Below are 16,393 nucleotides of genomic sequence, written 5' to 3' on the forward strand. Positions count from 1 at the left end.
TCACCTCACTTGTCGTATCGATTTCCAGGTCGTTTATAAATATGTTGAAGAGCACAGGTCCAAGTACCGAACCCTGCGGCACTTCACTCATGACGCTTTTCCAGTCCGAGTATTGTCCATTTACCCCCCACTTTCTGTTTCCTATCCGCCAGCCAGTTTTTAATCCACGTGAGTATTTCACCCTCGATTCCATGGCTCGCAATTTTTCAAAGTAGTTGCTCATGCAGAGCCTTGTCGAAGCCTTCTGAAAATCTAGATATACCCTTGTCTGTCTGCCTGTTTACTCCCTCGAAGAAGTGCAGCAAGTTCGTCAAGCAAGATCTTCTTTTGCTGAAGCCATGCTGGCTGGTCCTCATCAAATTGTGTCCGTCAAGGTGATCAATGATGCAGTCCTTTATCAGCACCTCTACCATCTTCCCAGCACCGAGGTCAGACTCATTGGTCTGTAGTTTCCCAGATCTCCCCTTGAACCTTTCTTGAAGATCGCTTAACATTCGCCACCTTCCAGTCTTCCGGAACCCTTCCCGATTTGATCGACAGATTGGCTATTAGTTGAAGCAGTTCAGCAATAGCCCCTTTCAGTTCCTTGATTACCCTTGGATGGATGCCATCCGGTCCTGGGGATTTATCGTTTTTAAGCCTATCAATCTGCCTGCATACCTCTTCTAGATTGACCGTCAACCCTGTCAATTTCCCGTCTTCGTTTCCTGCCTGTCGTCTTCCGGTATGTTGTATATATCCTCTTCGGTAAATACAGACGCAAAAAATGTGTTCAGTTTGTCGGTGATGGCTTTGTCATCATTTAGCACTCCCTTTATTCCATGGTCATCCAACGGCCCCACCGCTTCCTTCACGGGTCGTTTCCCCTTAATATATCGAAAGAACGGTTTGAAGTTTTTTGCCTCCTTGGCTTTTTTTTCCTCGTAGTCTCTTTTAGCCCCTCTTACCGCCTTATGGCACCTGCTTTGATGTTTGTGCTTTTTCCAGTTTTCGTCTGTTTTTGACCTTTTCCATTTCTTAAACAAAGTCTTCTTGTCTCTGATCGCTTCCTTCAATGCTACAGTGAGCCACACCGGTTCCTTGTTCTTTTTCTTCTTGGATCCCTTGTTGATATGCGGTGTATATTTTGCACCTTGGTGACTGTATCCTTAAAAAGGGACCATGCTTGCTCTAATGTTTTTACAGTGCTTATCCTCGTCTTAATCTTCTTCCCCACCATGAGTCTCATCCCTTCGTAATTCCCTTTTCGGAAGTTCAGTGCCGTGGCCGTCATTCTAGATCGATGTTTCGCCCCTGTGTCCAGGTTGAAGCGGATCATTTTGTGATCACTGCTTCCCAGCGTCCCTTCTACTTCTACACCTTGGTATGCAAGTGTTTTGCAAGATAAGGAAAACATTTTATTAAATTTTAACTTGATATACAAGCAAGGTCTTGCAATACAAGTACATACAGTATATATACATCACATCACAACTGAGCCGATGGTTCTCTCTCTCTGTCTGACACTGCAGGAGTGTAGTGACTGTTCTAAACAAGCAAGGTCTTACAATACGAGTACATACAGTATTTTGTATTAAAGTTTTTGGATTGTTGAGTTTCCATTATTTTTTATGGGGAAATTTGCTTTGATATACGAGTGTTTTGGATTACAAGCATGTTTTCGGAACGAATTATGCTCGCAAACCAAGGTTTTAGTGTAAATGTAAAAATACATTAAAAAGTGTAGGGGATAAGGGAGAACCCTCTAGAATTCCGTATGCAGGCTTTTATCTGATATCAGGAAATGCATTTTAACTTTATAGGTTCTTGTAAAAAAACAAACAAACCTTAAACCATATAGCTGTATTCCCCGTAATTCCGATGAAATCCATCAGTCTTAAAAATAACTCATGGTCAACTAAATCAAATGCACTGGACAAATCAAACTGTAAAATCAGAACCCTGTTACCTTTCGAAATGTAAGATTTTAAAATATCTAAATTAGATCCTAGTACTGTCTCAGTACCGTAACCCTTACAGAAACCAGACTGTGAAGAATGTGAAATATTATACTTTTCAAGGTACAAATTCAATTTGTTACCAACAAGTCCTTCCATTTTCTTCACCAAAAACGGTATCGATGCCACCAGTCTATAATTAGATACCTGGTGTAACTTACCCTTAGTATCTTATACTATTGGTGTTAACACTATTTCTTTCGTATCCATAGGGAAAAGACCTTTTGACTGCTGTCTTTCACTGGATAAATAAGATGCTATCTTAAAATATAATGGAGTCTCCTTTAAGATATAAATCAAGATGACAAAATAATTTAACATACTTATATACCCACAAAAACTCCTCCCATTCTACTTTAACAAATGTAGCTCAATTGAGATCTGTTGTTGTTAGGTACAATCGACTGGTGTTCAAGTCCTAGTGACTTGATGAATTATGGATCTACTACTACTGCTATTAATTATTTCTATAGCGCTACCAGACTCCCGCAGCGCTGCACAGAGTCACAAAGAAGAAGAAAACAGTCCCTGCTTGAAAGCTTACAATCTAAACAGGCAAGACAGGCAAACAGGATGTCATGGATACAGTTAAGGGGAACGGTTAATCGGTTGGCTGGGCTGGAGGGCAGAGGAGTAGGGTTAAGGATTGAAAGCAATATCAAAAAGGTAGGTTTTCAGTCTGCTTTTAAACAGGGGAAGGGGAAGGGGCTTGATGGGCAAACTCGGGTAATTTATTCCAGGCATAGGGGGCAGCTAGATGAAAGGAACGAAGTCTGGAATTGGCAGTGGAGCAGAAGGGTAATGCTGAGTGACTTATCTGAGGAATGGAGTTCTCTGGGAGGTGTATAAGGAGAGAGAAGCGAGGAGATATTGAGGGGCAGCAGAATGAACACACTTGTAGGTCAGCAATAAGATCTTGAACTGTATGCGATGGCAGACAGGGAGCCAGTGAAGTAACTTAAGGAGAGAGGTGACATGAGCATAGCAAGGTTGATTGAAGATGAGTCGCGCAGATTGCAAGGAGGAAAGGTGATCTAAAAAGAAATCGATTTTGTGCCAGTCCGGAAAGGTCCTCCAGTGTTCTCATCATGGTTGTTTTCAGCGTGTCCAGCCATCTGATTGTAGGTTGCCCTCTTCGCCTGGTTCCTTTGATCTTCCCAAATATGATGTCCTCCTCCATTGATCTCTCTCAACTGATGGTGTGACCAAAATAAGACAGTCGTAACTTCATCATTTGGGCTTCAAGTGACATAGCCAGTTTGATCTCTTCCAGAATCGATTTGTTAGTTCTGGTCCATGGTACACCTAAAATCCTTCTCCAGCACCAAAGCTTAAATGAGTCAATCTTCTTTTTGTCTTGTTTCTGTAGTGTCCAATTTTCACTTCCATAACTGACCACTAAAAAAATGAGTGTATGGACAAGTCTGATCTTCATTTAAAATGTTACTTCCTTGCCTTTGGATACACTTCCCCCTCCGAATCCGCGGTTTCAGCATTTGCAGATTTGGTTATTTGAGATTTTTTTTTTTTTTTGGGGGGGGAGGGGGAGGAAAGCTTCGTTTCTGACCTTCCCCGCCTCCCTCCCGCTTTCCCCCTGGCATCCCTGCCTTACCTGGTGGTCTAGCTGGCTTTCGGGGCAGGAGCGATCTTCCTACGATCCTGCCCCATGCAGATCGCCAATAGGAAATAGCTGCCGTGAGCTCCCTTCGTAGTCTCGAGAGACCACTAGATCACCATGTAAGGCTGGCACAGGCTGCCCAGCCCAGAGAGGAACGATCTTCACTCTGCCCGGCCCGACACCGAAGCGGAGAAAGAGGAGACCGAAGTACCCGCACTGGCCTCTGCAAACATGCAAAACACATGGAAGGAGGCGGAGACCACCAGGTAAGGTCCGGGGGTGGGTCAGAGCACAAAGTTATTCGCTATTTTTCACACTTCGCGGTCTAACTCTGCCCCTAACCCCCTTGAATACCGAGGGAGAAGTGTACTTTGTCAAGAGCCTTCATTGAAGAGCGATGCAGTGCAATTCTGCGGAGTATGTCTTCCCTGTTAGTTGCTTCTTTGTTTACAAAAGAGCCCAGGAGATTGAAATCCTTTACAACTTCTATTCTATCACCTTCAAGCTTAAAATCTTCATCATTTTCCGTGTTCATGATCTTCGTCTTGTTTATGTTCAGTTCTAATCCCATGTTATGACTTTCGGCTTTGACTTTTCTCAGTAGATACAATATGTCTTCTTTGCTGCTGGTGATGAGTGTTGTATCATCTGCATAGTGCAGGTTGTTTATATTTCGGCCACCAACTTTGAAACTGACACTCTATTCTTCCAAATTTGTTTTTCTGAAGATAGTTTTTCATCATACAAGTTGAACAGGTAAGGTGACAAGATGCATCCTTGCCTGATGCCACATTTTATTGGAAACCAGTCAGTATTAATAATAATAAAGTTATTCTTATATACCGCCCATCCATGAGGTTCCGGGCGGTTAACAGAGAAGAAGAGCTGTACATTCAGTGACATATACATAAAATTTGATAAAACATAATAATGAGATTTTTTTAAAAAGCATAATTATTTAACAAACTTATCAAACAAATAAGTTTTTAAAAAACTTTCTAAAAACATAATAAGAATCCATTTGACAAATCAATGGGCTTAACCAAGAATTCATTTTCCCTAATTGAAAAGCATATGTCCTATTCAAAAATCTCTTGTAACGGCAAGCCTTTACTGAAGTTTATCAGCTGAGTTATGTGTTTGGGTGTTCCCATTTGCACTAGAGTTTTCCATAGTTTATTGCGATCCACACAGTCAAAAGCTTTGCTTTAGTTGATGAAGCAAAGGTATAGAGGTTTTTGGTATTCTTTGCTGCTCTCCAATATTCATCTAACATTGGCAATAATGTCTCTTATTCCTCGACCTTTTCTGAAACCAGCCTGAACTTTAGGTAGTTCTTGCTCAATGTATGATTGGATCTTTCGTTGTATTATTTTCAGCAATATTTTGCTAGCATGTGGAATTAATGCATTCGTTCTGTAGTTGTAGCTTTGATGTAACTGCCTGTTTCTGGGTCCTTCAGAGTCAACCATATGCTACCCTTCCTCCCTACCCATGACGTGTTTGGTCTTGCCTCTCTCTACGGAGCTGCATCACCAACATTTAACGGATGGCCTAGTGCAGGACTTGAGCATCTGCGCATGCTCAAGGCTGGCCAACTAGTTTCTGTCCTCTCCAAAACAGGAAGTTCAGTGGGGGCAGGAGCCGGTCAGCCTTGACAATGCACAGATGCTCAAGGCTGTGTAATGCCGGAGATTTAGCTCATACAGTTACTGCCCCACAGCTGCCTTGATGCCAGTTCCCCTGGGCTACCCAGCACAAAGAACTCGCCCTGGGGAAACCCCACGGCAGTTGTTTGCCTGCTTCACTCCTGCCAGTGGGTGAGCCGTCTTTTTTATTTTGGGGGGGGATGGGGTGTGTGTTTTGATACAGGGAATGGAAGGGGGAGAGATGATTATTTTTATTAATATTGTACTCTCACCTAGAATTTTGATAGGCGTGTAATCAAATTTTAAATAAACTATGAAACTATAGATGTTTGTATAGGACAAAGAAGGAGAAGGCAGAAGCTGTTGCAATAAATTAATATTGCATGTATAGGTAGCATATTTCTTTATAGGGGATAGAACAAAAGAGAGATGTTGGACTAGTGGGACAGAGAGGAGGGAAGGGGCATTTTTTAATTACTTGATTAATCATGATTAAATGTTTTAATATTGCAGTTAATCACAATTAAAAATGTTTAATAATAATAAATTTATTTTTATATACCGCCATACGTGAAAGTTCTAAGCAGTTCACAACAATTGGACATGATATAAACAGTGTAAGTTATTTAGAAAAAATTCAACAAATTAAAAGGCATACAATGGAAGGAAATACATACAATGTAAAATACATGCGATATAAAAGAATGCTGAGAATTTTACAAAGAATAAAAGATAAAATTGTAAAAATGTATTTAAGACCCTAGCCTGTTGAATAATTGAGTTTTCTAAAATCCAGATAAGAAGCGGCTTCTAACACAAACTTGGCAAGCCAAATATTTAATTTAGCCGCCTGAAAGGAAAAGGTTCTTTCACAGAACTGGCAAAATTTTACTGAGGGATACGCAAACAAATGTATTCTTTGAGAACTCTTTTTAGTATAACTCAGATTAAAGTGAGGGTTAAGGTAACTCGGTAGCATACCAAATGTAGTTTTATAACAGAAACATGAAAGCTTTAACAGAACTCTAGATTCAAATGCCAGCCAATGAAGCTTTTGATAAGAGGGAATAACATGTTCCCATTTCTTTAGGCCAAAAATAAGGCAGACGGCCGTGTTCTGGACCACCCTCAATTTTCTAATAATTTTCTTGGGAGCGCCTAAATAAATAATGTTACAATAATCAAGAATACTCAGGATAGATGATTGCACTAACAGACAAAAGGAGACTTCGTCAAAGTACTTTTTAATAGTATGGAGTTTCCAGAGCACTGAAATACTTTTCTTAAACAATCCTACTTTAAACATTATTCTTCCTTTACCCCTTGCCTTCTATTCTCAGTCCTTCTCCTCAAAGCAATATCTATCTATCTAATCTAATCTATCTTTAAAATTTATTTAACACTCTGTGAGTACAAGACAAATTACCTGGATAATGGGTGACCTGCCTTTTAACAGCATATAATTCAGAGCTAAGGCTAAATGGCTGAAAGAAACAAAACAAACTGGGCCTCTTCTCCCTTGAAAAGAGGAGACTGAGAAGGGGACATGATCGAAACATTCAAGATATTTAAAGGAATTGACTTAGTGGAGAAAGAGAGATTATTAACTCTCTCCAAGGTGAAGAGAACGAGAGGGCACTCTCTAAAGTTGAAAGGGGATAGATTCCGTACAAACGTAAGGAAGTTTTTCTTCACCCAGAGAGTGGTAGAAATCTGGAACGCTCTTCCAGAAGCTGTTATAGGGGAAAACACCCTCTAGGGATTCAAGAAAAGGTTAAATAAGTTCCTGCTGGAGGGAAGTGACGTCATCGTGGCTCATGGCAGCCTAGAGCGATAGCTCCGCGGACCCCGGTGCTGTTTTTCGCTGCCTTCGCGCGATTTTGCGTGCCTGCACCTCTTCTTTCCTTCAGCACACTTGTAAAGCTGTCTGCTGCACTCTGATGGCAACTCGAAAGAAACAAACGGACATCAAGGCATTCTCCTCGCCGCTCCCGCATGGGCCGACTAAAGCTAGTTCCAAAATGGCGCCCGACCCGGCTGCAGCTGTGGAGGTATCGCTGTCGGAGGCAGAGTTGCCGACATTTCATCAGGAGATGCGCGGCTGGTTTCAAGACCTAAAAACGGAAATTGCAGCGGTTCGGGCTGATATACACACAGTTGTGGCTGAACTGAAACGTGAGGTGGGTGAGATCGGAAGTAGAGTGGGAGAAACTGAGGTTACAGTGGAGGCTCACAGCTCTGAATTGGCCCAGCTGAAGGGCAAGATTGCAACGCTGGAGGAGAGAGCTGAAGTGAGCACCCTAAAACTGGAGGACTTGGAGAATCGCTCCAGGAGATGCAACCTTCGCTTTCGGGGTGTGCCGGACACTGTCTCCGATTCTCGCTGTATGGAGGTGATTGATCATATCTGTATTCAGGCACTAGAGACTGCTGGCTTACCTGTGGAAGTGGGAAAGCCATTGCTTGATAGGGCTCATCGCATCCCTGGCCCTCGAGATGTGAACCGCCCTCGTGATGTTGTGGCCTGTTTCCATCGCTATATGGATAAGGAGCATGTGCTTAGGGCGGTGAGGCGCTCGGGAGGAACCGTTAAATGGGAAGAAGCGGACATTGATATCTATCCTGATATAGCTCCAGCAACCCTGGCCCGCCGTCGCACGTATAGAGACTGCACCCGTATACTGCAGGAGCACAGTGTTCGATATAGATGGATTTATCCCATTGGACTGGCTTTTACACATGCAGGCAAGACCTACACTGCAATAACTGTGGTGGATGTTCAGGCTCGACTGGTGGAAGCAGGTTTGATGGCAGCTTCAGAAATGGCTCCGCTTCCTCAGAGGTCACCTGTGCCCAAATCAGGAAGAGGGCTGGGATGGCAGAGAGTGGCTAGATCGGCTACAGCTCGTCGCCCTTTGGAGGCGGCCGCACCCTCACCCACTTGAACATTTGTATTTGTGCAATGTGATTAAGAAATTTTGTGCTGTGGCTGTTTTCTCTTCTCTTTGCTGAGCGGCATCTGTCGCGAAGACTGTTTATAGGGCTTGTTCTGGGGGTCCCTTTGTGAACTGTCTCTCTACACTTCCTGTACCGTGGTTACCAGGTGCTTTGGTGGCTGGACCATGTGGGGTATTGTTGGGGGGTTGGGGGGAGGGGGGGGTGTTGGTGCTGGGAAAAGTAGTAACCGAGTGCTTTCTTGTATGATTGTATGGAAGTGTGTTTGTATAATGTTTTTCTTAAGGTCGCGATTGCAGGGGTTGGATGATTTGGCTGCTTTGGAACTAATGGTTGATTTGGTAATGATGTGCTTTTTCTTTTCTGGTACAAATGGATAAACTCACTTTGCTATCTTATAATGTACATGGTCTGAATTCTCCACAAAAACGACGCTTGTTATTTAAAGAAATGAGCCGCCTGAATAGTGCGGTTGGATTTATTCAGGAGACCCATTTTCAATCTCACTATGAGAAATTGCTTACACACCACAACTATCCACACGTTTTCCTTTCTTCTAATAAGGTCCGGAAAAAGACCCAGGGGGTGGGCATCTTAATACATAAACGTGTCCAGGTGGTATTGAGAGAGGTGGTGCGGGATGTTGAGGGCCGCTACATATTGGTCAAGGCTGAGCTGGATGGAACTTTGTATAGTTTGCTGAATGTCTATGCCCCAAACGCTGGTCAGGGGGCCTTCTTTACGTTGTTAGAGCGTATGCTGTTAGATCATGTAGAAGGTACACTCCTTGTGGGTGGAGATTTTAACCTTACTTGCTATCCTCAGGAGGATAATTCAAATTCTTCCATCCGCTACGCTAGAAGCGACAGAAGAGCATTGCTGCGCTTCCTGCGTAGGCATGATTTGATAGATGTGTGGCGTTATTTACATCCAGGCACGCGAGATTACACATTTTATTCATCAAAACATAATTCATATACTAGAATTGATATGTGGATGCTACCTCGTATTGCTTTGCCTCGAGCCCTAGCCTCCAGTATTGAGCCCCGGGTGTGGTCAGATCATGCTCCTTTGACTCTGGAGTTACAGATTGGACAGGTTAGAGGCGGCCGTCGCTTGTGGCGTATGAATGACTCTTTGTTAAAAGATCCCAATACCTTGACTCTTTTAGAGACTGATGTCGAGGAGTTTTTTGTATTCAACGACATAGCTGGCATTAATGTTGCAATTCTTTGGGAAAGTTTTAAAGCTACCCTTAGGGGTTGTTGTATCTCGAGAGGGTCGTACAGAAATCAATGTCGAGTGGCACGCAGATTAGAACTGGTGTCTCGCCTTCGACGCCTAGAGAATGCTCACAAGAGAGCCCCGTCGGTGGCTGGGAGGGTTGCGTTGACGGAGTGCCGGAGAGATTTACAGGAACTTGATTTAGAGGGCATGGCTTGGGCCCTGCAGAGGCGGAAACAGCGGTTTTTTGAATGGGGTGGTAGGGCAGGCCGCTTGTTAGCTGCACAGATCAAGCAAATCCAAGCACAACACTCCATAACTCGGATTCGTAATGCTTCGGGTCAGCTTTGTGTAGATGATGGGGACATCCATCAGGCTTTTTTATCCTTCTATCAGACTCTGTACACTCCGGAAACTGAATCCACGGAGGGGGAGATTGATGCTTTTCTATCTAACGTCACTTTGCCTTGTTTGGCGGAAGTGGATGCGGAGTGGCTTTCTTCCCCTATTCAACCCGCTGAGGTGGTAGCGGCTATACGTCATCTGGCTGCTTCCAAGGCACCGGGTGTTGATGGCTTTTCCCCCCTGTTTTATAAGAAAATGGAGGCCCATATAGTCAATCCTCTGACTAGATTGTTTAATTCTTTTTTGGAGGGGGATTGTCTGCCGTATTCGTTTCGTCAAGCAGCGGTTTCCCTTCTTCCTAAACCTGGGAAAGATCCCCTCCTTTGTGGGTCTTACCGCCCTATTTCATTGTTAGGAGTGGATTATAAGCTGTTTACCCGTATTTTGGCAGTCCGGTTGCAACGCTTTCTGCCTTACCTAGTGCATGGAGATCAATGTGGCTTTATTTCAGGGAGGCAACCTGGTGATAACATCCGAAGAGTGTTAGATCTTATTGGAGTGGCCCATCAAAATTCTGTTCCGGCAGTCCTGTTATCAGTTGACGCTGAAAAAGCCTTTGATAGGGTTTATTGGCCGTTTATGTTAGCGGCCTTGAAGAAAATGGGCATTTCGGGTGCTTTTCTACACTGGGTGACTTTATTATATGCTGCCCCGGAGGCTTGTTTAAGAGTTAATGGAAGATATACTGCTAATTTTATGATCCGTAGAGGGACTAGGCAAGGGTGCCCTTTGTCACCACTGATTTTCGCGCTGGTCATGGAACCTTTAGCAGCCTCTATACGTGCGAATGCTGCCATTCAGGGAATTGTGGTGGGTGGTGAAGAGCATAAGATTTTATTGTATGCCGATGATATTTTGTTTACCTTGACCCACCCACTTCGCTCTCTGACGGAGGCGCTTCGTGTTTTGACTACATTTGGGGTGGTGGCTGGCTTTAAAATCAACATCGAAAAATCTGAATTGCTTAACGTTTCCCTTCCGGACTTGTTGGTGACGGACCTACGTGCTAGGTTCTCGTTTCGATGGGCGGCTAAATCCATTAAATACCTTGGTGTGCGTATATCTCGAAGACTTTCTGACCTTTTTGAATTGAATTACCCCCCGTTGCTAAGAACTGTATTTGCTGATCTGGACCGATGGGAGGGATTGAGATTGTCTTGGATGGGTAGGATTAGTGCGTTGCGTATGAATGTATTGCCTCGTTTTTTGTATCTGTTCTCCTGCCTACCTCTCTCAATTCCTAAACGGTTCTTGCTTAGGCTACAAAGGCGGGCCTTTGCTTATATCTGGACACGTAAACCCCCTAGGGTGCGGAGGGAACGTATGTACTGGGACAGATTACATGGGGGAATGGGTGTTCCTGATTTTTCTACATATTATTATGCATCCCAACTGCAGGGACTGTTTCATTGGGCATATCCCTCCCAGCGCTGGGTCTCACTTGAACAGGCCTTACAACCTACTTACCCTTTGGCAGCAGTGCCCTGGCTGTCTTTTGATATCCTTCGGGATCTGCAAACTGAGACATCTTATGGGATGGAATGTACTTTGCATGCGTGGAGCCGGGTTCGACGAGCTTGGTTCCCACGTCAGCGCTATTTTTATGCTACTCCCATTAGATTTGCCCCTGATTTTCTGCCTGCTAAAGATACTGGGATTTTTCGGCGTTGGGAAATGGAGGGTCTTAGGGTCCTAGGTCAGCTGGTAGTGGGTGGACAACTGGTACCCTTTGCTGCCTTACAATCTATATATGATCTCCCCTCGACTGATTTTTTCGCCTATGTCCAACTTCGAGATTTTATGGTGAAGAGGGTGGTCCCGGAGTGGGAAGGGGCAGACTCTGCTTTCTTACAAGTTTTTAGGATGGGATCTGGGGTGGGCCTTATTTCCCGTCTTTATAGGGCTCTTTTATACACTCGACCACAGGCCCACACATATGAACATCGTTGGGAACTCTTGCTGGGAAGGGTTTTGGATTATCGGCAATGGGACTGTCTTTATGGTACACTGCTGAGAGTCTCCTTGGCATCTCCCTTAGTGGAGCAGGGGTATAAGATGCTATTTCAGTGGTACCTCACGCCAGAAAAGGTGCATCGTTTCTATCACTGTGGGAACGGGCACTGTTGGCGCAATTGTGGGTGTCTGGGCTCCTTTGGGCATGTGTGGTGGGATTGTATTAAGATTGTACCTTTTTGGAAGATGGTTCAACGACTGCTGATTGATGTGTTACGCTTACCCATCATATTGCGTATGGACACATTTTTACTTAACTATCCTTTGGGAAGTCTGGATGTGGATCAGAATCATTTTGTGGCCCTGGTTGCTACGGCAGCCAGACTTTTAGTGGCTACGTATTGGAAGCGGGACTCTTTGCCTTCTCGGACTGAACTGTTACATAAGGTTGATCAAATTTACTTGATGTCCAAATTGACTGCTTTAAATAATGATTCCTGTGGAACGTTTCATCGACAGTGGTCTCGTTATAGCTCCTGGCGAGGTCTACTTTGAAACTTTTCTTATTTTTCTTTTGCATCTTCCTTTGTTTTAGGCTTATATTGTATCACTCGGTGGGGGGGGGTGGGGGGGTTCTGTTGTTTCATATGGGCAATGTACTTTTGCTGTTGGCATACTGCCTGTGTACTGTTTTCATTTTGTTTAATAAAATTTTAAACTACAAAAAAAAAAAAAAAAAAAAAAAAAAAAAAAAATAAGTTCCTGCTGGACCAAAACATATGCAGGTAAGGCTAGGGCACTGGTCTTTCACCTAAGGGCCACCGCGTGAGCGGACTGCAGCAGCAGCAAATCTTATGTTCTTATGTGGGTACAAATTGCAAAATGAGTGAAACCAAAAAAATGGGAAAAATTTATATTTTTCTTCTAGTAGAAAAAAAAATGTCTGTTGCCCAAGATTTCTACAAACATTCACACATGCTTAGGAATGTTAAGTCAGCATCTGAACTGCAGCCCTCAGGATTTCATGCTGGTATCGTAACATGCCTCTGGGTTTCTTTAAGTCTAATGCCAGTCTTTTCTTCCTTTCCTCCCTTGCCAGCCACATTGATAGTCCGGGACCTGACGCAGCTACGGCTGCTGGAGCAGCAGAGCCACTGGCACCGTACAGAAAGTGTAATGTGGCACTGGATAAGCCGGAATGGCAAAGTTGGAGAACTGCTGAGTATCCTGGACCAACTAAAGTTGCTGCGGGCTCGTAATATCATCCTATCTTGTGAGTTTTGGGGGGGAGGGGGAGATGCCTCCCTCAAGGGGCAGAAACTGGAGCTGTGTTGAAGATTGTAAGGTTATGTGAACAGGCTATCTGAGTTTGGAGCCTTTTTTTGTGCTTGAAAGACCATTTTTTAAAATTATAAACAATTTATAGACTGTCTATACATCTAAGCAGTTAACAAGGAACATAACAAGGTTGACAAAACAAGGTCAAGTTTCAAGTTTATTAAAAATTTGATATACCACCTTATCAATCTATTTCAAGTTGGTTATACATTTTAAAATAGGGTAAAAAACAAATAATACAAATTAACATAACTTTAACAAAAAAACATACTTGACAAAACAATAACATACTAGACTAGACAAACGGGTACGATTGGGGAAAAAAGGGTAGAACTACAATGGTTAAAGAAAAGTAAGATGTAAAGGTATAAACATAAGGTCCACATGAATTCTGTTTTGGAATGGTTGGAGTTGAGAATGAAGGTTTTAGGGCGGTGACACATACTTGGGCTGTTCATAAGGTTTGTCTGACTGCATCTACCTGTTACAAAGATGCCTGTCCAATATGTACCACTGAGAATAAAGCCCCTCTCTTTTCAGCAGATTGGTTGACAGCATGCTCCCAGCTTGTGGGAAGGTGGTATAGGCCAGGAAGAACACAGCCTGGTGTTTTGTCAGCCAGAGGAGCCAAGTCTTAACACAGTCTGCAGGGGCAATTTTAGGTCAGAAAACTATTAGAGGGTAATTTTCAGACAGTCTCTTACACACGCATTTCTAAGAGGAACGGAAGGGATTTTGGATTTAGCTCATGCCTTTTCCAGTTGTAGCTCAAGGTGATTGCATTCTGGAACAGTAGGTAAGAGGCATTCCCAGGCTGTGTTTAAGTCAGGGAGAGGAAAATTCCATGCGTGGATAACATTTCCAAGGCTTTGCTCGTACTTTTCCAGCTGTATTCTACTTGCACAAAAGGAGATGCAAGTGACTACTCGCGCTTGGCGCCTACCGCAGTTTTCAAAAGTGAGTGTATCTGTGCTTTCTCAATGCAGAGTTTTAAAACTGGAGAAAGATTCAAAATTGCTCCTTAGTGGCTATTTTGTCCTCTTGTCTGCCAAGAAAATAGTAATTCCATACATTGTTAACATATACTGTGGGACTTGCAGACTTTTTACACCCCTTTTTCTAGCTCTCATTGTGGCTCCATCATATATTGCTCCTTAAATAGGTGCTTACAAAATTGCTCAGGGGTGTCGCTACATATATGCTTGGGGAAACGATTATATCACAAGCCCTATCGAACTTCACACATTACCATCCCCCCTTCTTTTTGCTTTGATGATACAACTGGTAGGGCTTCTGATATTTCCACATTTATTCTGAACTCTGACATTTTGCTGCTTTTCTGTACAGGAGCCAACTGACAGTGTTCTGGGCCCTTGAGTGGTAAGGGCCATGGGCCCCTAACCACTGTATTATGCTAGGTTTGTGCTGGATGGGTGCCTGAGGATCGCCCTTGTGCTGCATGCCATGGCACACGAGAGGGGGGAGGTAGCAGTAGACTTTACCCCCCGCCAGACTCTCCAGAGGCTCAGAAGCACAGGAAACTCGAGAAGTGGGGCATGAAACCCTCCTAGAGCTTTCTATTTGTGATCCGGTGCTGTCAGAAGAGCAAAAATGTGCAGATGCCACTATTACAGGGAGCTCCCTTGAGGGAGTCCTAAAGAAGTCCTCCGGGGGACTCAGGGTTAATTAAGTTTTTAACTCTGATTTGTGGTTCTCATGTATGATGCCTATATGATGTACAAACAGTCCCCAGGTCCAGCTGAGGCAGTTTATCCCTGCAAAATCTGGCTTCTTTACAAGAGGTCTCTAGGAATTTGAAGGACCAGTCAGAGAAAGACTGGGACGATTGAGGATCCAAATCTATGCCTCTTCTCTCCAGAAGTACCTTCTTTGTAGAAAACCGCATGTTCTTGTGGGGGTGAGTACAGCCAGAGGCTGTATGAAGCTGCCCTAGACCAGGGAGAGGATTTGACATTGTGCTGTCTCTTTAAGCTGGCCGACTTAAATGAGATCATTGCAGTCTCTCTGAGGGAACTAGATTTTAGAGCCTCAACACAGCGCTCACTGCTGAGCAGCTCCAAGACCCAGTCCACATTTTTTTTTCCCTTCGCATCCTGAGATCACTTTGATGCTGACGGTGCATTGGGAAATGCCAGAGGGGCCTTTGCAAGGGGCTAGGTGGATGTCTAAGCTATATCCCACGACTTCTGATTTCCAGCAACTGTTTATGCCACCTAAAGTGGATTCCTTGGTGGCACAGGTTACAAAGCATACTTCTCTTCTCAGTTAAGACAGTGTGATCCTGAAGGATGCTCAGGACTGCAGACTGGATCTGATTCTCAAAAGGCAATTTGAGGCCTTGGCTTTGGGTTTTAAGGCAGCAGCTGTGGCTTTCTTTGCGGTACATGCCTACCATAAAATGGTACACCATGCTCTGGCTTTGAAGATGAGCGCATAGCCCCATATGGTTCTGTTGGGGGGTGGGGTGCTGGTGGTGGTTTATGTTGCAGACACCATGTATGATGTGTTTAGGGTCATGAGTGAAGTGTCTGCTTACTCTATTTCTGCCTGTGGGATGCTTTGGATCAGACAATGGGCAGGCGATATGGCTTCTAAAGCCACATTGAGTAAACTGTCCTTTAAGGGACAGATGCTTTTTGGGAAAGGAATAGACCTTATAACCAGTGTAATGGATAGGTGTCCTGTCTGTTCTGGATAGCAAGCCATGTGTGCCTCGAAGGTCAAGTTGTAGCTCCTTTCAAGGCTACAGGCAGCCTTAGCAGTCTTCGGTGAACTTCTCTTCGCAGAAGTTATTTCAAGAGGCTAGGTAGAGGTTTGAGGCCTCTGGATGAAATCCTGTATCAGATGCCTGTTCGGCATCTAATTGCAAAAAGTCCCAATGACGTCAAATTCCTCTCCGATCATCCCTGTATAGGTGGGAGATTTGTGGAATATCAAGAGGCCTGGGAATGGATTTGTACAGACCTGTGGGTGCTGGACATCATTTTAGAGGGGTAAAAGCTCAAAGTTTTTTCAGCCGCCTCAATACTTTTTTTTTTTTATAGACACCCCGGCTGGAAGGCCAGAGAAAGTAGCTTAAGTACAAGCAAAGGTGCAACGGTTGCTGCAGATCCAGGCGGTGGGAGAAGTCCCGGAGGCCGAATCAGGATTGGGCAGATACTCTAAATACTTCATCATGCCAAAGAAAGATTCGGCCTTAAAAGTGCCCAAGTTCCGTATTGAGACAGTAAGAT

At 43.9% G+C, this 16,393-nt stretch overlaps 1 protein-coding gene across 1 annotated transcript in view; it reads left to right on the forward strand.

Annotated features, from left to right (window-relative positions):
- IRAK1 (interleukin 1 receptor associated kinase 1) overlaps window positions 1-16,393 on the forward strand; it is a 157,662-nt gene that overhangs the window by 50,084 nt on the left and 91,185 nt on the right. Inside the window, exon 2 of the mRNA XM_033922340.1 lies at window positions 12,901-13,074. Coding sequence (XP_033778231.1) covers window positions 12,901-13,074 — 174 coding nt within the window. The remainder of the gene's footprint in view (window positions 1-12,900; window positions 13,075-16,393) is intronic.

This window comes from Geotrypetes seraphini, chromosome 1, assembly GCF_902459505.1.
Source record: "Geotrypetes seraphini chromosome 1, aGeoSer1.1, whole genome shotgun sequence".
Classification (NCBI taxonomy): domain Eukaryota; kingdom Metazoa; phylum Chordata; class Amphibia; order Gymnophiona; family Dermophiidae; genus Geotrypetes; species Geotrypetes seraphini.